This window comes from Daphnia pulicaria, chromosome 5, assembly GCF_021234035.1.
Source record: "Daphnia pulicaria isolate SC F1-1A chromosome 5, SC_F0-13Bv2, whole genome shotgun sequence".
In the NCBI taxonomy this organism is placed as follows: domain Eukaryota; kingdom Metazoa; phylum Arthropoda; class Branchiopoda; order Diplostraca; family Daphniidae; genus Daphnia; species Daphnia pulicaria.
In genome coordinates, this window is record NC_060917.1 from 3,616,570 (window position 1) to 3,638,971 (window position 22,402).

Consider the following 22,402-nt stretch of genomic DNA (forward strand, 5'->3'; position numbering starts at 1 on the left):
GAGCGTAATGAATTTTAATGGGATATTCTCTAGTGTGAAAAAATGAACTGTCGCCCAGGGGGTGGAACTCAGTCGAGAAACCGCAGATTGATACCTCAAAAATTAAGTCACTTCTTCTCAAGTTTTCCCGATTCGTATGAGTTCCCCGCTCTTCCCGATTGGCTTCTTCGACGGCCTATGGGGAGTGTATGGTGCGTGCCCAAGTCTCCGCAGCAGCAACATCCACACGGTAGTCGGAATACTGGTCGACGCAACCGAATCGAACCCGAATCGAATGCTCAGTTTATTCAAAGACGCCGATCCAGCAGCAAAAAGAGACCCAGCAAAGTAGCCGACTTGACATACAAGAATACGTGGTCATCTTTCCTGAAAACTTCAAAATCTGATCAGGTTACGTTTTTTCCTATTAAATCTCCGCCGTCCACAGTTGAACCTAATAGCAGACCAAGTGTTCGTTTCAACCAACGCCGGAGTTGGGATGATACGGTCGTGCTAGAGCGTCGGCCGTCCACCGAGAACCGCCAACGAAAACCTCTCAGTTCCAGTCCTGTCCGACGTCGTCCTTCTTCAATGCGGGCCGATTCAAGAAAATATTCCAAACTCGAATCAAAGGCATTGAGGGAAGCTTGGCTCAACGAAAATGTCTACCCTCAATTTGACAGCAGTTACTTGGCCGGCAGTGCGGCTCTGATGGTTTCCAGTATTGCACAACCGCCTACCGTTCGCAAGAGTTCTGCATACACGCTGCGCGAGTACGTACGACCGTGTCCTCCCATACCGCCATACAGATCGAGTAGACGAAGGGTCGATTCAGTGGAAGCCAACGTCTCGTCGGGAACAAACAGCGACAGCTTTGTGACACCAGGCTCGATGGAGATGAGTGGTACGTCGACTTTGGCCACCACTTCGGGCTCTGTGAACGTCAATGCCACATCGTCGCCTACAACTTCGTTTGATTCGATGCAAGCGCGCTACTCAACTCGGCCAGCCGCACCGTCACCTCCAGACCGATACGAACGTTCCTATTTCCAGGACGATAGTTTGGAAACGGCCGAAACCAGTCAATCGGTGGAAGTACAAGTCTCTTCAACCCTGACTACTCGGAGCAGTAGCACGTCTATGCAGCCTCACATGTCTAGCGAAAGCTCAATAGGGTATCCGACGCTTTACGTCCACAATGTTGCGGCCGCAACAACGGCTCGCGACGTGCTCATAAAGGAACGAGCCATTTCTTCAGCCAACAGTCGTAAGTCTTGTCTCAAAGAAGGTAGTGCCAGGAAGTCTCGCACAACCACATTCAAGGACCCGTCGAGATTGGAGTGGACCAAACGCTATCTTTTCACGTGAGTACACTGTAAATTGTAAATAGGGACGGACTGGCAAGCAAAATTGTCATAATGGGTGAAAGGGTAAATTTGACACTTTGGTTCAGAATGTGTTGGTTCTGTGTTTATATTTTGTAGGATTTTAAGAGCAATACGATTGCTATGTTATTGCCACTTAACAAAGGAGTTGTCACCCATTAGGCTTGCGCAACCCAGTCGAAGTAGTTACCACGATCGCAGTTCATCCATGTCCCGTGTCTCCTCATCTGATCCTCGCGATTTCCAAGTTTACACCGTTCAGCAGCGTCCATGGCAGTCTAATCCGGATCTCAGGATGCAAAAGTGGAAACCCAATGCCGTTGCCGCAAATGCAATTGGACTGCACTCGTCCTCCGTTGACGACTCCCTGGACGTTGTAGAATTTATGAAACGGAAGAAGCAGTTCTTAGCTCAACTCCTTGAAGGACGGACAAATGAAGAAGATTCATACAGGTTACGCTCAACTTGTTAATCGCAATTTATAATCATGTTATTTACCTGTTCACTTTTAAAAGCAGGTCGTTGAAACGTGAACCACGTTCATTGGCCCTAGTCCAAAGCGCGACTCGCAGTGTATCTGCTGGTCGTAGTCGTAGCTCAGACAATTCCGCCCAATATTCAACTGGTTACGGCTCCGACGAACTGGCGAGATGGAAAGCCAGTAGCAGTGGCAGCAGCCGCAATACGAAAAAAGCGATCCCAGATTACAGGAAATCTCACGATACGCTGACACGAGAACTTGAATTCAGAAAGAAACAGAATCTAACGACAACAGCTCGGCCTTTTCACTTCTCCACCGACAACCTCATACCGACAGACAAAGTTGGAAAGTCGACTGAGAAAAAGAATTTTCTTGCTAATTTTTCACTCTTCAATATTGCAGTTCTCATTTGGATCTGAAGGCGTTGACATATGCGAGAAGCCACCATCATTCTCCACCCAGCAGACACCTCGCCATAAGCTTCCACCATCTTCGGCTAGATTGCGTTCACCCGATAAACGGCCAAGATCCAGTGTCAAGTTTGACTCACTTCAATCCTTCACTGCACCATTGCAGCCAGCTAGTGGCGAGAATAAAGCTTCGGTTCTTCGGCGAACGTTGACAAAGTTAGTCGTTTTACTCACTTTTCACCGCTTTCCCTAGCTAACACAGCATACATTCATGACTTCAGATTCTCACGACGCTTTCTGTGTTTTCCAGGAAAAAATGTGAAGAACAATTAGCAAATAATTGGCAACAGCAAGAGCGAGAGCGAGAACGACGACATCGCTTGCGTGCCATTCGCCTTGATCCAGCTTGGACGCAGGTTCGTGGTGGAGATCAAGCACTGGAAGATATTGCCCATCGACGATGCTACAAAGAGGTGGTGGAACGCGAGAGGCTCCTGCAGTACTACATGGATAAAGAAGAGATGCTGAATCGAGTTTGGCAGATGCCTCCTTTGTTTGAAAGACAAGCAATGGTACCAGGAATCCACTCTTCCGAGAAAAGAACCAGCTTCTAGGATAAAATATAATTTCATTTTCTGAAGGCAAAACGAGAGATTCATCCACCTGGACTTCAAGTGTATCCTGACAGAATGTCTGCAACTAGTACATCATTCAACCCGGCGTCCAGTAGATCTTCAGGCGGGGCCAGGAAAAAAACGTCGTTCAGAACTAGTCCGAAAACAGAGGAAAGTTTAGATTGTTATATGGCCAGCGAGTCGCTTCAACTTTCTCGGCCGAGTACAGCCAAGAGCAGCACAATAGGTTTAAAGTCAAACAGCGCTTACAAGCGCAACTGAACTTCTCTTTTAAGCTTGATTATCTTTATCAGTCAACATGTTTGCTTAGCTACCTGGAGCCCTTCAATCACGATGGTCTTGAAAATCTGAAAAAAAAACACGTATTTGATTATCTTTCTGCTATTAAACAGCTTTCTTCGTTCATCAGTGACCAATTTCTACGTTTTTGTCCGTAAAAAATTAAGTGAAGGAATACAATTTCACATTTCTTGTCAACATTTTACACCTGAATTTATACAAATGCATTAAACTTTTGTAGAAAACTTTGTTACTAAACATTACTATCAAGGTAAAAATATTTACATATTTCATTTCTGTATTTTCCCATTACCTTTAAAGAATGACTATGAACGTCACAACATCACTCGAGTTAGAAAAATCCAATCATCACCACTGAATAAACAGTTTCGGTTGACAATTATCACAATACTCGTGAGCAGGGTGTGTTTCATTGGTACCTTCTTATTTTAAGTTTTGTATAATCTGAAGCATATCTTCAACACTTGGCCTATCAGCTGGATACTGACTGGCATGAATGAATTCAATATTGCCATTTGAGCCAAAAATGACATTTCCCGCCATCTGAACAATAAGAAATTTATCTTATTTGTTTAATATGTTGATCAATTTAAATTTCCTTGCCTGGAGTGGGTCGTCGATGTAATCCGTAAACGGTTGCGGAAGTGTGGTATCAGCGGCTAATTGTTCACCATAAAAAATCATCGAAGCAATTCTCCACACCTGTCAAAAAAGAGAATGTATCAAATTTTTCGATAGAATCTATTAAAAAAAGTCAATCTCAATGCGTACCTGGAACATGGAACGCTTGAATCTTAAAGCTTTGTACAGATGGCGACCGGAATCAGACCAAACTGGAAATAGGCAATTGGTTTCTTTTTTCCATTTCAAAGCTCCATCGCAGGATCCAAAAGACAATACATGAATGTTGCAATTATGTAAAGCAAAAGAAGACTAGAAAATAATAAAAAAATAAATGTCAGCAATTATTTTTTTTTAAACCAAAAGTTCGCATCTTACTTTATGCTCTTCTAATTGCTTCACATGCTGCCGTCAGGGTAATCAAGCAAAATGGCGAAGAAATACAAAAACAGCAGGTTGATTATTGATTAATTGTTTCATTGTCGATGAAGTGTTATCAGTTGTGTTAACTAAAGCTAATGAAGCAATTTCATCGACACCAATAACTTGGTTCCTTGAATACAGTGTTTTATCCATAAAGGTATCAACTGTTTGGAGGAATTGATCCCATTTTTCCTAAAAGTTTAATACAGAATAGAATATAAGATCATAATACAACTATGAGAAATTATATTATGATTTTTAAGAACCTACCTCAACAAGAAGAAGTTCGTCAACTGCATCCCTGACAATTGGATCTGAAAAACAACCAGCCCAAAATGTTTCCAGGTCTGTTCTTGTTTTGCATTGTGAACTAAAAAAAGAAAGAAAAAAAACATAAATAAATCATTCTTCAAACATTTTTAAGATACTTAACAGCTTGAATAGATTTGAATAACATGCTATAACTGCGCCAAGGCTTCCATAATTTTTACCAACAAACTCTTCTGGATCGCCTGCTTAATGTTATTTTCTTATGAAGTTAAGTCATTTACAAAAAAATATGTATAAATTTAATGAACCTGAAAAACTTTTCCCAGCTTCATCTAAAATGTGTGTTATAGCAGCACATGTTTCACTTAGTAAGGTAGATAACTGAAAAACATCCATCTTCAAAGACGGTAAATAATTTTTTTGTTCTTAAGGTAATGATTTAAATGAAAACTTTACCTTAGAATCTCGCTCACCCATCCATATGGTAACCACCTGAAAGGCTACGTGTGAATTTCAATTTGTTTGTTTTTGTCGAAGACAGCAGACTACTTCGTTTAGCAACAGTGTTGACAGTATTAAAAAATATGTCTTTGGTGACAACCGACAGCGACAGGAGCCGAGGAGCGTCCAGCACCTAACAGCGTCACAGGAGACATAGGCGACAGCTCAATAGAGAATATACACAGTATTTTTCAAAATTATTTTGTTATTTTAATATGTAAAAAAAATTATAGCGAAATTAGTAATGGCAGCGTTATGATAAGCAATTACTGTGTCTGCATGTTAAGGCTAACTCTGAATGAAAACCAGCAAAGTGCTATAGGACAGGCGCAGGTAGCTTGCAGCGATGAATGCAGGTGCACCTACGTAAATTTTAACGCTGTGCTATTTTTACGTGCATTCATTATAAATGTATACTACACGAAGACACAGCCGACTTGTCAATTTTCATGTGTTTTTATATATAATTTATTACTATTGAGCCTAGTATCTCTCGTAATGTGGTCTGGAGGCAATGACGTCAGTCCCGAACCCTATTGAGCATGCGTCTGGCTGAAGCTGCATGTATTTTCCCGGCGTTCCTCGGTTACTATAGCAACATCGTCTAAAGCTGGGCCAGAAAACGACGACAGGACGCCCTTTTTTACTTGCAAGTCGCCGTCGTTGGTTGGCAGTAGTCCCACTACTACGATATTTCTGTTTTATCTACAATGCGGCGCTAGTTTTTTTTGAAGCCACCCGCCATCATAGCGATTTCTATGTTTTCTCTCTTTGTCTTGTTGGTGTGTTTGTGTGACCCATCAACTTCTTCTTCGCGTTCGTCACAGCCGTGCTGCTGCTGCTGCTAATGTTTTTACCATATGTGTCGGTCTGTGCACGTTGTCTCCATCATCTGCCTCGGATAATTGACAGTCTTGCGTCCGAAACAGAGGTGAGAAAACCAAAGTCTGTTCCTCTGTTTTTCCTGCTTATTTCGAAACTTGGCAGCTTGTCCTGTTTGTGTGTGTTTGATTTGATCGTGAACTGTGTCTACGTAAAGAACTGGTTTGGGCCGTATAATATCGACATCACACTCTATAGTATATAATATCCTATATAAGAATATCAAGATGACGACTTAATATCCCCCTTTTTCTATCCTCTTGTTGTTGTCCGATCGATACGCATTTGGTTCCCCGTTTGTGCGCCACGTCGATTAACCTGTGTCCGATCGTCCATGATGTCAACGAGAGAGCATCGTTGAAACTATACGAAAGTCTATGGTGGTACTATATACCGTATTGGTCCTTTTTTGTTGTTGTCTGGCCAACTATTTAGACGTTGCGACCGGAGAGAGTCGTGGACTCATAAATGATGATGTGATTCGAGTCCGTGTAGAATTATAGGCGCCAATTCTGTTGGCTGGATACTTGTGTGTGTCTATAAGTCTATGGTGTTGTATTATTGATGGCTTGGAAAGGAAAGTGCGTGCAGGTGCGATCTCTGCTACATTTATAAGGACGGTTTGTGTGTGAGCGACGGAACAAGAATAGAGTTTCCCTGAAGATGGTAGCCTAGCCTATTGCATGGTCGGCGGGTGTCTCTCAGTGTGCTGAGCCTGGGTCGCGGAGAAGAGAGAAAGGGATAAGTATATATATAAGAGAGAAGACGAAGAAGAGAGAAGACGAAGAAAAGTGTGTGTGTGTGGTGCAGAAAGAGAGACAGAGCGCGCGCGTGTGTATGTGTGTTGCCAGCGAAAATCAATAGGTGGTGGGACTACGTATATGCGTACACATCGCAGCAATAGAGGGAGACTCCACTATAGACGGGCTCGGAAACTTATAAGGTCCCCCATCTCTCTTCCTGCCTGTGCTGCTGCTATAGCCGCTTGTTCCTTGTCGGCCACCGATGTAAGCTGTCTGAACCGCATCTTGATGCGACGTCTATATAATAAGTGTACACGGGCCAGCGGCCAGCATACCAACGGCCGCTGGTCCGTGTACACTTATTATATAAATTTGATATAATTTTTAATTTGCCAAGTGTTATACAATATACATATTATAATTTTCTTTTGGTCATAATATTTGATTTAGATTTTTAGTGGCTTTCGGCTGTTTCTGGTCTCTTTTTGTAGAGTAGGCCTTGGTACGCGTAGAGTAGGCCGTGATACGCGTAGTGAAGGCCGTGGTACGTGTAGTAGGCCGTGTTACGCGTAGAAGGCCTAGGTACGCGCTGTAAGGCCGTGGTACGCGTAGAAGGCCGAGGGGCGTACGCGTAGTGAAGGCCGTGATATGTATCACGTAGGCCGTGTTACGTGTCTTATTAGGGAAAGCCGGCCGCCGGCCTACGCTAATAAGACACGTAACACGGCCTACTCTACGCGTATCACGGCCTAACTTTTCATGAATGAAGAACGGCCTACCGGCCGAGGGTGAACGGCCTACCGGCCGAGGGTGAACGGCCTACCGGCCGAGGGTGAACGGCCTACCGGCCGAGGAAGAACGGCCTGCCGGCCGAGGAAGAACGGCCTGCCGGCCGAGGTAGCGTTGTGAAAATTTTCAAACATTGTCGTTTCGCAAGTCCGACGACAATGTTTGAAAATTTTTCACAAACGCTCAGATATCATTTCATAGAGAAGAAAAAGAAAAATGTTGGCAGGGCGTGTTATTTCTAGACGGTTTCCTATGGCGGTCGCCGATTTCAACCCTATAGACGTCCAACGACGACGTAGACGTAGTAGTATATCAATAGAGCTCTTTCGTGTGTGCGTCAGTGTGTGTGTATTCGATATACATCTAGTGCCATTGAATAATCAATGATACGACCCACTTTTGCTCTAGCCTAGTCACAACACACAGGGCGTGCCGCCCTCTGAGAACTACATAGCGCGTCCTATATAATAATATCCTTTCTCTCGTTTCGTGACGTTATTCGGTTTTTGCGTTCCGCTCTGTCCGGCATCGACAGGATAACACAACTATAAGCTATATAACTCTAACTATTTATAAACGACACGTGAACACAATAACACAGCGCCAGAAAATGATGCAGCTATGAAAATATCTGTGATGACGTATAAACTCGGACGGCTAGACAGATTTGCGAGATATACTACTTTAGTACTACACCGGGATTGTACAGCTCGCTTTTAAACATTCATATAGCCGCTTGTTGTTGTTCTGTCTACGCAAGTAAATCGTAACACGGCTGTGTCTTTTATGCCAATGCGTCCGATACATTCTTTGATGCGAAAGAGAATTGAATTGATATCGTTATGTCACAGGAGAGCAGATAGAGAGACGAGATTTTCCCGCTGGCCGTCACATGTACCAACTCAACGACGTAGGACGTTAATTAATGGCCCCCATAAGAATAAGAAGCCGGTCTCATGAGGAGTAAATCAATGCGCCAGCTTTGACGCACAGACAAGATAAACAAGAAAATGAAAAAAAAGGAGAGAACAAAAATATATATAGGCTAAAGCGCGACGTCAAGTTATCAAGGATCCCAAGCGTTGAAAGTAGTTTCCAACGTCATCGACGGCTCTCGGCAACAATAATAACAATACGATGCGCAGTTTCACGGAAAATAAAAGCTAAAAGATTTTCAGGAACTTGATTTTCGACGTGCTCTTCATCCGGTAGAATCAAGATTAGCTACCGTAGTGAAACAAAACCTATTTTCTATCCGATACGATTCTGGCTGTTGAATTTGATACGATGATCTTGAATTAAAAATAGACGACCATGGAGGTGGACAACAAGCTAATCGTTGGCAATTTTATGAGGAAAACGAAAGGCGAATGCGCAACGTATACCCCAAAGCTCCTTCAAAAACAAATTTGATCTGAAAGCATCAGTGACATGAATCAAAACCGACACCGTCCAGTGTTTCCAAGTCATTTCCATGTTTCAAAATCCCGATCAGATTAGTTTTAAGTACACTCACGCGCGTAACCTACGACACTATTCGGCACACTCGGCTGCACGAGAGAATAATGAGAAATGGGGAAGGTTCAAATCTATATAGTTCTGTATATATAGTAACAGCAGCAGCAAAGCCAGTCCACAAATAATGCTGATGGGGTCGATTGAGTAAGACGGAAAATTCAGGCCACTATTGTGTTAAGGCGGCCTATATAGACGAGTCAAACGCCCTCCCCCTCCCTAAAAAAAGAAAAAAAGAAAATCCCGAATGACGCACGCACGTACCACGCACGCACGACGTCCTCGACGACACCAACCAGCATGCGCCGCGATCTCCACTTTTGCATTCCCCGTCGTCTTCGACCGTGACAAAGAATAACACCATCAATACAAAATATCAACACAACCCGTAGCTCGTTTCTCCCATCAAAATTAAAAAAAAAGAAATAAGAGGCTGATCGAATATAAGAGCGTTTCAAAGTTGCGGGAAATGCTCGTCTGCTGTGTGTTTACTTTTGACATGTCGTCTGCTGCACTGTTAAAAAGGCATCTCGATAGAAATTTAAGATGTCTCCCTCGTATAGTCGAAATATAGATTATCTTGACGCTTTTATTTCAAAGAAAGAATATCGAAAAAGCTTTTCCATTCTAGATAAAAGTGTTAAAAGCTTAAAACAGTTAGAATCGTTATTATTTCTCTTTTGACCTCGTGTACGATGCTACTTTGCTTATCCCCTCACAAAGCAAAGGTGATGGCGATTATACCGAAAATGAATACTCACGTGGTCCTTTTTGTTGTATGTCCGTTGAATAGTTGGATCAGCAAGAACGTAACGTCTAGTCAGCGAGATTTGAGAAGGAGACAACCAAAAGAAGGATCAACAACATTTTGACAACTTTTGCCATTATACTATTGGATACTGCCGCCTATTATGGTTGTTGGGATTGGCGTCCCACCGATTGGAATGTCCCCGCATCTTCCTGATCACGCCATGGAAAATCAGAGTAGCTGCCCTTCCGGCCATATTACAGGTTAGTCTTTCATGTTTTAATTTACTTTAAAATGATTTCCTTCAACAAAGTATCACAGCGATGCACAGCTACTAGTTATTCAGCTCTTGGATTGATAGTTAGTGTTATTTCAGCAGTTACTACCTTTCTTCCTCAACGCGAATATTTTATTCACAAACGGATTGAGAGTTTTGTTTTGTTGCTGTACTGTGACGCAATCCTGAAGCAATATCATCATGACATCTGTTGAGTAAGATCAGGAAAACTGGAAAATTCATAATTCGACGAACTGAAGGAAAGATTGAGTCTTGAATCTATTAGAATGTGTTTCCTAGTCCTCTACTATTAGACAGATATAAGATTAATAAAGCGTCATCATCTACAAAACGAAAAGTGTCTCCGTATTAGGATTATTCATAATTTCCTCAGCTTGAATTAAAAAGCAGGTTCCATTGGATTTAGATTAGAAATGCAAGTATCGGCGATGCAATCAGAGCTAGGTCAATTCAAATCTGTTACATGCCACTCTGGGGATCAATTTCAAATCATGTTTGGCATCAGTAAATAAAATATAAAGCTCATTGGCTATAGTACACAGGTTGGCAACAATGCTGTTCTATTGGTAGACTGATATTTTGGAATGTGACGACAATCTATGAATGCTATGGCGACCTGTATAAATAAAACGTAGAGACTGTCTACATCGTCACATTGTTACGTCCAAGTCGCAGTGGCATATATCGAACGCGCGTGTGATTGTGTTTAGCAGTGGTTCACTTGTTGCGCAGACGTCAGATTTCTTTGGAAGGGGGAGGGGGACTGAAAATAGACAACAGAGAACAGAGCACATGCACGTAGAAAAGGCCTAGCGTCAAAGTGCGTCGTAGGGCGTCAAGCTGCTCCGACCGCTCCTGGCCGGCAGGCTCCGCCCTCGGTTAATGCGGAAACCCTCTGCCCTCTCTTTTCTTGATGCCTTCCTCTATCTATACGGTGATATTACGACTGTGCTCGTATTCACTTTTTTGTTTTTCCTATTTCGTCTGGTTTACCATAGACCGCGACTGCTTTGTTTGATCATGAGCCCTTGGAGAGTTATTTGATCAGCGAGGACACTTTGGACGCTAGTAGTCGTTGGTTCGATGCAGACGAATGAACATCAGGGGTGATCTCGCTGCCGAAGAATTGCCATTTCTAAATAGCGTCGAGTTTGACACATCACAAGAGAAAGTGCTCTTTGATTGTCGTTGCCGATGCTTTTTACCTGCGCCAAATCTGTTCCGACATTAACGAAAAGAAACGCCCCAAAAACAAACGAGCCGATGGGTTATTGTCGAAATAATCGACGGCCCAGCAAGCTGGCCTTCGTAAATCGCCTGATGGTCAGCAAGTCGAGTTCGGTCCCTATTCTCAGTCAGGAGCAGCAGCAGAACTCGCTGTCAATTCTGCGCCGGCCAGCACTACCGTTTCTACGCAATTGGAATTGTTGGACAAAGAACCACTGGCGATTTCCAGGTACCAAACAAATCTCAGCTCTCTAACCCAGGGCTTTGGCAACAGTATATAGCTCATCCAGGGTACAAGCTTATATTATAGCGGTCGACCGTGATGTTTGCAGTCCAGGTAATTTCTCTCGGTCCGCTGAATCGTTAGTAGAGAATGCGTCATAACTATTTCTTGACGTCGGCATATTGCCCCATATATTATGCCAGCCACTTTTAGGGGATGCCGATATATATCCTGCAAGACAATAGCATGCCGCAATGTCTCTGCTGGGGTCGTCAGCTGTCCGTTCCCTTTGCCCCGCGCTGGATGCGAATCGATTTTGGCTAGTGCCTTTAGACAGTTGACTGTGTGGTCTTGTTTTCAAGTTTCAATTCGCGTGCATAATTCTCAGACAGGCGATATTCCTCCACGCGTTTTCGTTTATGAGCTCGGTCTGATCTCTAGCTAAGCAAATCTTATAGGGTTACATCAAAGTGATTAGAAGTTATTCCGCTGTGACCAGCCGTTCACATCGATCGGTTGTTAATCATTGTTGATTCCCAATTGAAAATTAGAATGTAGCACCCGTAAGATGTCGTCCGAAGGAGTCGCCGTCTCATCGACGTCGTCCATTGGCAGCAGCAGCATCGGTGTCGGAGGAGGCAGTGGCATACTCCTGGACGCTGAAGACCGTTCCAGCACCTCGCCGAGTTTACCATCCCTGTTCGGACTGCCTTTGAGGATCCGATCGGCTTCGCTACCGGCACTGATTGAACTTTGCATCATGTGTTTCGGTATTTCGAATTCGAAATGTCATATTACGTTATGATGAGTCTTTTAACGATTTTCTCCTGATAACGAAGCAGATGACGAAGGCAGTGTGCTGGAATCGGCCGTCAACTACCCCAACATCTTCTTCCTAATGCACAAATGGTTCACGACGTCCGAGTCGCTGGCCAACGACTTGTGGCAATTGTTTGAATCGGGTAAACCGTCCTATCATGGCGACTATCTTAGTCTTCTCGCCACCATCCAGCAGAGTGCCAGAACAGACGCCAACGGGAGCCAGGAGATTGGTCCTTCTTCTCGTCCGCCAAGCGTTATCCTGTCGCGAAAACAGGTAAACTCATTGTCTTCTCTATAGAACTCCAAATTATTTGATTTTGTTCTAACGATCTATTGTATATCGTAGGATGATTACAACGGAAACCTAGGCCTGAGAAGTCCATCTCTGATGCGAACATCCAACGGCCGCTCCAATTCGGTCCTGATCCCGAGGCCGGCGTGCATCGGTGCCGAAGACGACAACTATTTCAGCTACCACTACAGTAAACTCAGTGCCATGGCCTGTGAAGGTGTCGACATGTCCAATCCGTCGATGGAGAAATCGAGTTCAACCGATAAAAATCAAGTGGACCCACGGCCCAGTGAAACCTGTCCAGCGGGTAGCCAATGCAAGCACGATCGGCTAGCCTCGTGCCAAATCTACAAATTCCGGCGCTCCGTTTGCTACGCCGTCCGCTTCTGGATCCGACAGTTCCCCGTTCACTTTGACCTGGACGCCAAACTGTCGTCTCTCATCAAAGATTGGCAACGTTGGCTGACCGCCGATGATCGATCCAACTACGCCGAACTGGCCCCGCTCGTTGATCTCGGCTGTCTGCCATCCTACGACTGGATCCGAAACATTTCCGTTCGCGATCCTAGCGTCAAACATTGCCGCAAAGTCTCTTTGGTCTTCAATCACCTGGAGCCGTCCGAGCTGGCCAAACATTTGACCTACCTGGAGCATCGCATCATGAGACGAATCAGTGTAAGTCATCTTTTATTCTGTTTGTTCACCTAAGATGTCCCAATCATAAATTTCAAACGCGCCTACAGACACGTTCGACAATGTTTCAAGGTCTGAATCACACTAGATGAGGGGTCGTTGTAATCACGTTCGATGGAAACATGTTGGTTCCGCGTTCGGCTATTTCCTCAACATGTGCACTTGTGACTTATACAATATTAGTCGAGTCGGAAGTCAAAGTGAATCTTCAAGTGAGCGGAAATCCCTGATTTCTCCGAGGTCACGCCTCTATATTTCTTTTTTATGAACGACCGGCTCAGTCACGCTTCCTTTTGTTCCGAGACGGAAGAAAAGGACACGGGCTCGGAAGAATGGCCTGCTTCATTTCCTTGTAGCCTAATACAATTGGGTTAAGCGGGTCCGCGTTCAGTATACAAACCTTTTCATGTAAAATGATACGGGAAATAATGTAACACGTCCCGAAAAAGTGCCATCAATCCGCCGGCAACTAAATTATGATTGCCCGTTAATAATAAAAACAAAAAGTGAATTCGATTAATTTTTGTTTTATTATTCTGTCGGCTATTGCGACAGTTTCAAGATTACAAGCAGTACGCGGTGACCGGATCACTAAACGACAATCCCCGTCTGGAACGGTCGGTCAATTTGTTCAACGGTCTCACTCAGTGGGTTCAATGTATGGTCCTCAGCCGGAGCACACCTCAGCAACGAGCCGAAGTCATCGTTAAACTCATTGACGTTACCAAAGTATTACAATCAATCATAATCAATCAGTCATTCATATAAATTAATACCGGTTGTTATTATTCTCAACACAGAAATTGAAGGAACTCAGAAACTTCAACTCGCTGATGGCCGTCGTTGGCGGACTGAGTCACAGCTCCTTGGCTCGTTTAACTCGGACGTCCTCACGCGTTCCGGCTGATTCGCAACGGACGCTGGCCGAACTAACTGAATTTCTTTCTTCTTCTTCCAACTTCTCTAATTACCGACGAGCTCTCCAAGAGTGCAAAGGCTTCAAGATACCCATTTTGTAATGCTCCTTTCAAATAATAAATGCTTTCCATTTGGGAAAGCAGCCTTGACCCGACAGCGAATGCTACCTACATTGACCGATTAAAATAATTTTAGCTTGTAAACTTATTTTAATAATCATCATTTGTTGATGTTGTGTTTTGACAGAGGCGTTCACATGAAAGATTTGATTTCACTTCACGTGGCTCTCTCGGATTCACTAGAGGGTGGCCTCATTAATTTCCGTAAGATGGCCCAACTGTCACTCATATTCCAAGAGCTCCAAGAGTTACAGAACGCCACACCACCACCTGGAGCCAACATTGATCTCGTCAACACCTTAAGGGTAAGAGTTGTATTAAAAGTTAAGACAGATCGCTAAAAAATTCTAATCAAGCAAAATGAATAAAACTTTAAACATTAAATAATTATTTCCATTCCATTGATGTGCAGGTTTCTCTGGAATTGGCGTACACGGAAGACGAAATTTACGAATTGTCACTAGCTCGAGAACCTAGAGATTCATTATCCGTAAATATTTACCTTCGCCATTATACAGCAAATCCAATAAATGTTTAATTATCATTTGTTTACAGCCGCAATCTTCACCTACCAGGCCATTATTACTGGGCGAATGGCCAACGGCAGGACAAACTAATCAAATGCAAACTTCTTTAACTCCCAGTACAGCCGGCAGCTTAGTTCCAGTAAATATTTATTACGAAACAATTAAATATTTTAAAAATGTTTCATCATTGTCGTTGATTTAGCACGAAACGTCGCGGTCGTCGTCCCTTTCTTCACCTCAGACCATTTCCCTGCCACTGCCAACGGAATCTCAGTCGCTGCGGCTGAACTCGGCCGGCAGCGATCACGAACAAGAAGGATCGAGTGGCGGATTCGGGACGGCGGAGCGTAAAAAGACCTTAGAGGAGAGAATGAACGAAATGGTCGACGCTGTTTTCGGCCAACCCAAACATGAGCTGCTCAAACTCATTCAACGTTCGCCTCCATCAAGTAGTGCAGTTCCATCATGCGTGACGAGCGACGAATTGACACTGCAGCAGCAACCGCAACAGCCATCCAGTGCAGTTATCGAAATTGATAGCCAATCCAGACACGATTTCCAAGAGACGAATTCCTTCCGACCATGTACTTGTGCCCACTGTAACGGACTGGTAATTATCGCTGGATATTAAATTATCATCATTTGTGTCTCCTTTTTTAATATTTCATTGTCAAATAGTTATGGGGACCACTTCGACAAGGATACAAATGCCGAGAGTGTGGCCTCACCGCTCACAAGATGTGCAAAGATGTTATGACAGTTACGTGCCGCCCTAAAAGCCTGATTACAAGTCCCTTTACAGGTACTCTATTGATCTTACGATTCATAAAAACATGGTCTAAAAATGTTTTGTTTTTCAAAATAATTTTATTATTTTTATTATTAAATTATAATAATGATTAAATTATTGAAAAATAATAATAATTTTTTTTAAATAATAAGATATTAAAATTTAGGTTGCATTTCAATGAAATTCGTTATATTACTGTCCTGCATTTGTGTTTGGCAGAAGCATTTCAGAGTGGTTCAGGTAGAACGCGTTTCCGGCGCCGGAAGAAGTTAAATAGTCATTCGGATGTGGACAGCTTGGAGAGCGGATTGTTGGCCATGGATTGCTCTTGTGATCTGAGTTGCCAGTCGCCTTGCAGTCGCCGTTCCAGCATGAGCATGTTGCACCACCAACAAGGATCTTGTGATTCCACCGATTTCCATCACCAAGGTAAGGGGTCACCCTGACAAAATTTTCCAGAATTGTCCTGTGTTTACACACCAAATGTCATATTGATGGTCTCTACTGGCTGTATATCCTTTCACCCATTTTTAGGCAAAGGGCAGGCACACATTCACGTGCCCAAATCAGATATAGTAGCTCCTTGATATCCGGATTGATATCCCCTATTATAAAATTGAAGTTATCCGGTCCTGAGGCGAAGTTCTATCCCACTATAGTTACAGCAAGTTACCTGTAGGCTATGATATAAGTCTGGCATCTGCACTCTGTTCTTATTTTCTACGGGTGCATTCATCCTTCCGACGAATATTTATTCCCCGGTAATATACTTCCCGGAACGGGTAGGGAGGGGGGCTTGTATATAGAAGGATCACTCCGTACACAGCTCTATATACGCTGATCTGATACCACTTACCTCTTTTTCCATCCGCCACTCACGCTGATTAAAAATATCAGCCCGACAAGCCAAAGGAATCTCTCTGAAATTGAATCAACAAAAAAGGGGGCCGGGCCTCGATAGAAAAGACTTGATCATTTCCCTTGAGTTTTCGAATCTCAAGCTCGCATAATTTCTTCTGATTTAAACTAAATCCTATTACAATATCGCAACGTGAGCGTGTGTGCTGTGTGTGTGTGTGAAAAATCAATGCGACACCCGCTGCTGCGGCGTGATGTGCCCACGCTACCACCGCCCGTTCAAAACACAGCAGACCATTTATTATAGATGTAGATTCCACCTCTAGTGAGAACTTGTCCGATGTACGTTTCTAATACGTCTAGTATTTACAGCTTAGGCTTATTCAAAATTGCATGAGGCCCAACAAGGCCCCCGACAAAAGGGATCTCGTATTACCACACCGCCGACAAGTTTCCATGTTCTAGCTGCTCCCCCCTTCACAATCCGACGTAGATGCATGAAATCACGGAAACATGTGCATAGGTACGGATAAGTGTAACAAAAAAACACAAACCAAACAACCGAAGCTTTCATTACTCTCTTTTTATAAAAAGATTTGCGACAGCTTAGCATTTTGAAAAAAGAAAACACACACTGAGAAAAAGCTTTTTAAGATTGTAGAAATGTATTTGTTATTTACATTTACCGCGCTTATAGGCCTATCTACCGTATTCAATTGTATTTGCATTTTAAATCAGTTCGGGGTCGAACACATACAGCACTCTAGATTTTCTCAACGATACGGCCTCGTTCGTAATGTCAATGTACTCGCTGTTTCATTGAATTCCTATTTGTTTTTTTTTAAATTTCAGATCGTTTGTCGGACAAGTCTGACAAATCAGCGTTGCTCGGTGGTCCGTTGGTGTCTGTTGGATCGGGTGGCGGAAGCGAGACGAGCACTCCGGTGACTTCGCGCAGTCAATTTTTCCGCAGCCCAAAGCGGCGCAGTTTGATCGCGACCAGCAATTCGGCGGCGGGGCCTGTCGCCGCCAGCAGTCCGATGCCTATTCGTCAGCGCAAGTCTTCGCTTTCTTTCACCAGTCCTTGTCGTAGTTTTCCAGGTACATAATTGTCATATTTTTTTTGTTGAAGAATGAAGTTGATGGATCGATAAATATTTATTTATTTGCCAGGCACCGATCCGTCCATTGAAGGGCAGTCATCGTTGGCGTTGCGCTCCTCGTTATCCGCGTCGCCAAGGCGGAAGATAAGTGACACGCTACATTTTCTTGGGTCTCCTTCTTCGTCGTCGCACAAGTCGTCATCACCCTGCCAATGTCACGGGCATCATTCATGATCGACGTCAAGAATCCATAAAAGGAAAACAACAAACAAAAAACAAAAGGAATTCAGAGCAAATGAAAAAGACAAGAGGACTTGACTTGGAGCAGAGCGATGAGTTCAAGTGCGTCGCCAGCAGTGAGCGCACGTGTTGCGTTTGAACGGGAATCGATAGGAATGACGTGACGTAATTGGTGTTTGTCCTCCCACGCTATACTACGTGAGCGCGTGTCTAGCTCGGTGGGCGACTTCTTTTTCTCCATATCCACCACATCTGCCACGTCCTTGGACTCTGTCCGACTGAATGATCGACAATGTGGCTCTCGAGTTGTTAGAGTATCCATATTTTACCTGAATGACCGTAGCAGTACGTATATCCGCCCCCCTCCCTTGTTCACACCGTGAAAGCCTAAAAATGCAACACATTCAAAACAACAAAACCGAAACCACACGATTTGAAAGAAAGAAAAGAAACGCGGTTTTGATTGAACACTCACTATACTCTATGAAATCACAAATCGACTGCTGCAGCTCTGGTTGATATTTTATTTGTGTTGCATCACTTTAGATTCGAATTCGAAACGAATTCGACCAATTATTTATGCTATTTCTACGAAGAAGCACAAGAGCGACATGAGATCTGGTGGAGAATTCGTAGTTAGAAGTTCCTTCCGCGCACGCGCACAAACCAAAAAAAAAAAACAAAACCAAACCATCATTCATTATGTACATGTCCTATATTGAAAAAAACAAAACCAGTCATCGGCGCTATATATAAGTGATCTGTGTCCTTTTACATATTGCAAAATGCTTCGCTGTTGTGTATATATAGATTTTCACGTCAAATGCCGTATTACGTATGATGTGTGTGTGCGCGAAAGAATCCTTGTTTTTTCCTCCCCCCCATCAGAGACAATCTCGTATTACCTGCGTGACACGATCGTCACACTTATGATTGAGGTCTATTAGGAGCAGATAGATTGTTCGTCATTTGGCCCCTTGATCATGCTTTTTCTGTTTTAGTTGAGTCGTCAGTATAGTTAAATATCACACGAGAAAAAGAAAAGAGAAATCATGGGTTCATTCATATCGTGAAGAGAGAATTGTCAAATGAAATAGGATACCGAGAAATCACGCCCACACGGGCGACACTTTTGAGTTTGAGCTATAGATGGCATATATCGATCGTCGTACCCTTTATCACTTTGCATTGAGAGTTGCATCATTAAGACTATATATATCATCTGCCGCCGCTTCTTCTTAATAGAAATTTGATTTCCGTACGATAGGTGCCTTTCAGTCATTTAGACCCGGATGGAAAAACAAAAAAATCCTCTCCATGAAACTGAAGCAGCAGGATCCCGAACCAAATCAAGCAAAGAATCCTCCTCCACGTTTAAATGAAGAAAAAGAAGAAAAAACAAAAAAGAAAAGTGTTACAAATCAAATACTGTATACGTTTAGAGTGCTCTGGGTGGGGTATAATCAGCGCAGTGATCGAGTTGAAACCATATCTGTCTGTACGGTTTATACCATGACCCCGTTCACTTTGAAACACTCAAACGCCTCTCTTGTTGTAGGTCAGTTGTTCATGGTCGTATCATCGTTCAATGCGGACTCTCTCTCTCTCGTGCAATTGTATCCCGCGTCGTAAATATCGTGAATCGTATGGCTACACACATCATTGTCATAGTGTATGCATTCCGCGTTATAAATCCCCTATATTATATGATCCCCCCAAAAGAACAAAACAACAACAAATCAATACTACCTTTCACCTTTTCTACGGGTATATTACATTACATATAGTATAATATATATATATATGCATACCTCCATATAATATCAGAGTATTTGTTTTGTTTTTCAAAAGCTAAAATGGATGACCAGGAAATGCTTTTTTCGTTTGTTTGTTTTTGTCTGATTCTATATATTAACCAATCAATCCAAAATGATTCCGTGCTGTGTTTGACACCCATCGCCCGATTTGATGTCCGAGATCAATTTTGATTTTCTTTCTTTGTCATTCTGTATCTCACCTGCCTGTTTCTTTACCGAACGAAAAATATACGCCGCCACTGTGTACAAAAAAATAAAAAATTCAATTGACAGCCAAGTCGACTTATTCCCGACCTCTTGGCTAAATTCCTTTATTTTTTTATTATTTCTAATTTGAGTAATTTCTATGTATCGATATTGTATTATGGTAATCCATAATCTAAAGCATGCTGATTAGAAGAAAATTGGCACTTGCTGTTTGCTGATTAGAAGTATCGTCTGCTTTCGTTGAGATTAAAATTTCGAAAAATTTCGAGACAAAGTTCAAGATTTATGTTGTGTTTCGTCATACTCCATGTTGTTTAGCGGGTAAATTAAAATTAGGAATATTAATAGAGTGATATTATGGGAGCTATAGAAGAGTTTAACCTGTTTCAAACTTGTGAAATGTTATAGTCAGGGACTAACATTTACCATGTGATTGGCTGATTCCTCTGTCGATGCACTTTGATTGCACTATGTAACCTTTTTTTCTTTTTTGCAGATTTGAGGCCAGAGACAGCCATCATAACCTCACAATATACAAGTTTTTCTTGTGCAGTTGTTAAACTGTCACCAGCGACAATCTCTGGATCATCACTTGGGTAATGATTTTCGTTACTTTTATTCCTGCATGACCTAGATATTTGAAAGTTGAATCACCTGCATTAATGCAGTGTATTACATGTAAACCTTTTAATTATCCCGTTTATTAACAATTAGGGTTTACCAGTGTCTCAATTGTCATTTTCAACATTTCCTGACTTGTTGTTTCTGTAAATTGTTTTTTTTCGTGACCCATATTTTTATTTTTTGTTTAGATAAACAGCATCCCATTGCATTGAAAAAACTACCGATATAATTCGAGTGAAGGATCTCTCCGACCCCTCTGACTCCCTTTCTTTAAATGTTCTCGTGTACGCCCATGTGAATGTGGGTGTATTCACGAGGACATCTTTTTTTACCCTATATCCCGTCCAGTGTAATTCAACTCTTCAGCGGATGGATGGAGCAACTGACGTACAGATGCCTGGCTGTATTTCCCAGGCATAAAGGTAGGGCAAAATTGATCCCTATTCTTCCTTTTGGACAATTTTGGGTGGCGTTGATTATAAATCGTTACGTAGTCACGGAGTATGTTTATTCCTGAGCTACTAGGCGGTTGACTGCAACTGTTTTCTCTCTCCGTTTTTGTTTTTTTCTCAGTAAGGGTCGGTAAGGGTTCACTAACAATCTCATTAAACGACTGTACAGAAGATCAGGCTTGTTTTCGGATTTTGTGGCCCACAACTTTTTCTGGGGGTAAACCATCACATTGGAAATTATTTGAACTTTAAACCACGGTTTTTAAACACTTGAAGCAAAGTGCAACAAGAAAAGTTTTTGACCAAGAGCGACCACTGCGTCTTTCATGTATACGTGCCTACACTATTCGAATAAGAAACAAAATTTCATTTCAATATGAGGATGATGAAGCCAACAATATCACTTGAGAAGTAAAAGAGAAACAATTTCAAAAGATTTGAGCTCTGAGGCAAGTGGGGTAAAGGGGTGTAGAACATCCGGAACAATGCGATTCGTCGCTATTGGCTCTTCTTGAATCTCGTCTTTTCTTGAACATCTTGACTCGAGCGCATATCGTTGAGACTCGAGAGAGAGCATTGGGCGTGGGTCGAGGAATTTGTAATCTCGAAAGTATTCTCGGATTTCTTTTTTGCCGGCAACTTTATTAAAACAAACATATTTCCAATATATGTTTTACTTTGGTCGTTAAACTAACATCCAACCAAATTACACGACCTAGAAACATGCCTGAAATATTCTGCCCGTCGATAAAGACGCAACAATCAAATCAGCGCTGATTGCTTAGTAACTTATTTGAGTCTGGGTATTCTGGAAATTATTAGGCCTGTGGATCCGCTTCATTTTCCATCGTTATTCATTTTTCCCGCGGAGAAAATGTCTCACATGTTACACGTATAAAGGGAGAATGACAGCGCGAAACCAGTCTAATAATAAGGCTCAAATTACAACGAAGGCAACCGCTATAAGCAAACAACGTGTCGTTGAACTTTATTCGGCGCTGTTGGGAAAGGGGCGGCGGCGGCGGTGGATTGGGAGATGCGACGTCCGAATCAAAATCTCCAATCCGCGATTTGATTAACGCAGCGCTGCGGCGAGCGTCTGTGGCAGTCACTCGTTAGACTAGATGTCACTTGCTGCGCTTTTCAGAATGTTGAACACTGACTTTTGGAGATGGCCACTCAAGTGGAACATGGTGTATAATAGTCGACCCCGCTGCTATACAGGGGGGATAGTCTAAAGCAGTAGCAACTGGCATATCAGCCTTGTAAGCTGTACACGCAATCTACTCGAGAAAAGGCTGAAATAAGAGAGCGACAAAATCTCAAAGACAAGCCAATCAAAAGCCAAGAGTTTGCCTGCACCCGAGTTAGACGGCCAGCATCCTAGCAGAGTCCAGTCAAAATATACGATTGCCCACTTAATTGATGACGTTTAAAGGCTTTGAAGGTCAGAGCGCGGAATCGGGAGCGAAGCAACAGCGCCCCGCGATCGAGCCCCCCCCCCCCCCTT

At 42.9% G+C, this 22,402-nt stretch overlaps 4 protein-coding genes and 1 long non-coding RNA gene across 7 annotated transcripts; 4 read left to right on the forward strand and 1 right to left on the reverse strand.

Annotated features, from left to right (window-relative positions):
* The first annotated feature begins 42 nt into the window (after positions 1–42).
* Positions 43–2,107, forward strand: LOC124340708. The gene is made up of 4 exons (XM_046793315.1): positions 43–1,343; positions 1,527–1,817; positions 1,883–2,009; positions 2,075–2,107. Exons 1-4 carry the CDS (start codon positions 43–45, stop codon positions 2,105–2,107), a joined length of 1,752 nt encoding a protein of 583 aa, XP_046649271.1.
* A 294-nt stretch (positions 2,108–2,401) lies between these two features.
* On the forward strand, positions 2,402–3,369 carry LOC124341436. Its single transcript, XM_046794538.1, has 3 exons — positions 2,402–2,471; positions 2,566–2,827; positions 2,897–3,369. The coding sequence occupies exons 2-3, from the start codon at positions 2,762–2,764 to the stop codon at positions 3,149–3,151; spliced, it is 321 nt and encodes a 106-aa protein (XP_046650494.1). The 5' UTR covers positions 2,402–2,471; positions 2,566–2,761; the 3' UTR covers positions 3,152–3,369.
* Positions 3,370–4,052: 683 nt separating this feature from the next.
* On the reverse strand, positions 4,053–5,107 carry LOC124341385. The gene is made up of 6 exons (XM_046794478.1): positions 4,961–5,107; positions 4,813–4,900; positions 4,668–4,746; positions 4,505–4,604; positions 4,190–4,426; positions 4,053–4,123 (listed from the first exon to the last, which is right to left on the reverse strand). The coding sequence occupies exons 1-5, from the start codon at positions 4,979–4,981 to the stop codon at positions 4,232–4,234; spliced, it is 483 nt and encodes a 160-aa protein (XP_046650434.1). The 5' UTR covers positions 4,982–5,107; the 3' UTR covers positions 4,053–4,123; positions 4,190–4,231.
* A 101-nt stretch (positions 5,108–5,208) lies between these two features.
* On the forward strand, positions 5,209–19,184 carry LOC124340827. 3 transcript variants are annotated; one of them, XM_046793534.1, is made up of 15 exons: positions 5,209–5,936; positions 9,728–9,945; positions 11,982–12,200; positions 12,273–12,526; positions 12,599–13,219; positions 13,793–13,966; positions 14,038–14,252; positions 14,402–14,579; positions 14,687–14,764; positions 14,830–14,940; positions 15,004–15,411; positions 15,480–15,603; positions 15,811–16,020; positions 17,302–17,550; positions 17,623–19,184. In XM_046793534.1, the coding sequence occupies exons 2-15, from the start codon at positions 9,846–9,848 to the stop codon at positions 17,784–17,786; spliced, it is 3,105 nt and encodes a 1,034-aa protein (XP_046649490.1). In that variant the 5' UTR covers positions 5,209–5,936; positions 9,728–9,845; the 3' UTR covers positions 17,787–19,184. The 3 variants fall into 3 exon arrangements, with proteins under 3 accessions (XP_046649490.1, XP_046649491.1, XP_046649488.1); XM_046793535.1 differs by lacking the exon at positions 5,209–5,936 and adding an exon at positions 7,565–9,662; XM_046793532.1 differs by lacking the exons at positions 5,209–5,936; positions 9,728–9,945 and adding an exon at positions 10,899–11,436.
* Positions 19,185–20,033: 849 nt separating this feature from the next.
* LOC124341611 lies at positions 20,034–20,825 on the forward strand. The gene is made up of 3 exons (XR_006918532.1): positions 20,034–20,137; positions 20,313–20,412; positions 20,629–20,825. It is a non-coding gene; the product is annotated as an uncharacterized LOC124341611 (long non-coding RNA).
* Positions 20,826–22,402: the final 1,577 nt, after the last annotated feature.

Coding starts and splice junctions, on each gene's coding strand:
- LOC124340708 (XM_046793315.1), top strand. CDS start 43: ATGAACTGTCGCCCAGGGGGTGGAACTCAGTCGAGAAACCGCAGATTG. Junction 1,344..1,526: donor ACCAAACGCTATCTTTTCAC/GTGAGTACACTG, acceptor GTCACCCATTAG/GCTTGCGCAACCCAGTCGAA. Junction 1,818..1,882: donor AATGAAGAAGATTCATACAG/GTTACGCTCAAC, acceptor TTTTAAAAGCAG/GTCGTTGAAACGTGAACCAC.
- LOC124341436 (XM_046794538.1), top strand. CDS start 2,762: ATGGATAAAGAAGAGATGCTGAATCGAGTTTGGCAGATGCCTCCTTTG. Junction 2,828..2,896: donor TGTTTGAAAGACAAGCAATG/GTACCAGGAATC, acceptor CATTTTCTGAAG/GCAAAACGAGAGATTCATCC.
- LOC124341385 (XM_046794478.1), bottom strand. CDS start 4,981: ATGGGTGAGCGAGATTCTAAG. Junction 4,901..4,960: donor TGGGTGAGCGAGATTCTAAG/GTAAAGTTTTCA, acceptor CCGTCTTTGAAG/ATGGATGTTTTTCAGTTATC. Junction 4,427..4,504: donor ACGAACTTCTTCTTGTTGAG/GTAGGTTCTTAA, acceptor TTAAACTTTTAG/GAAAAATGGGATCAATTCCT.
- LOC124340827 (XM_046793532.1), top strand. CDS start 11,175: ATGCTTTTTACCTGCGCCAAATCTGTTCCGACATTAACGAAAAGAAAC. Junction 13,967..14,037: donor AACTCATTGACGTTACCAAA/GTATTACAATCA, acceptor TTCTCAACACAG/AAATTGAAGGAACTCAGAAA. Junction 16,021..17,301: donor CACCGATTTCCATCACCAAG/GTAAGGGGTCAC, acceptor TTTAAATTTCAG/ATCGTTTGTCGGACAAGTCT.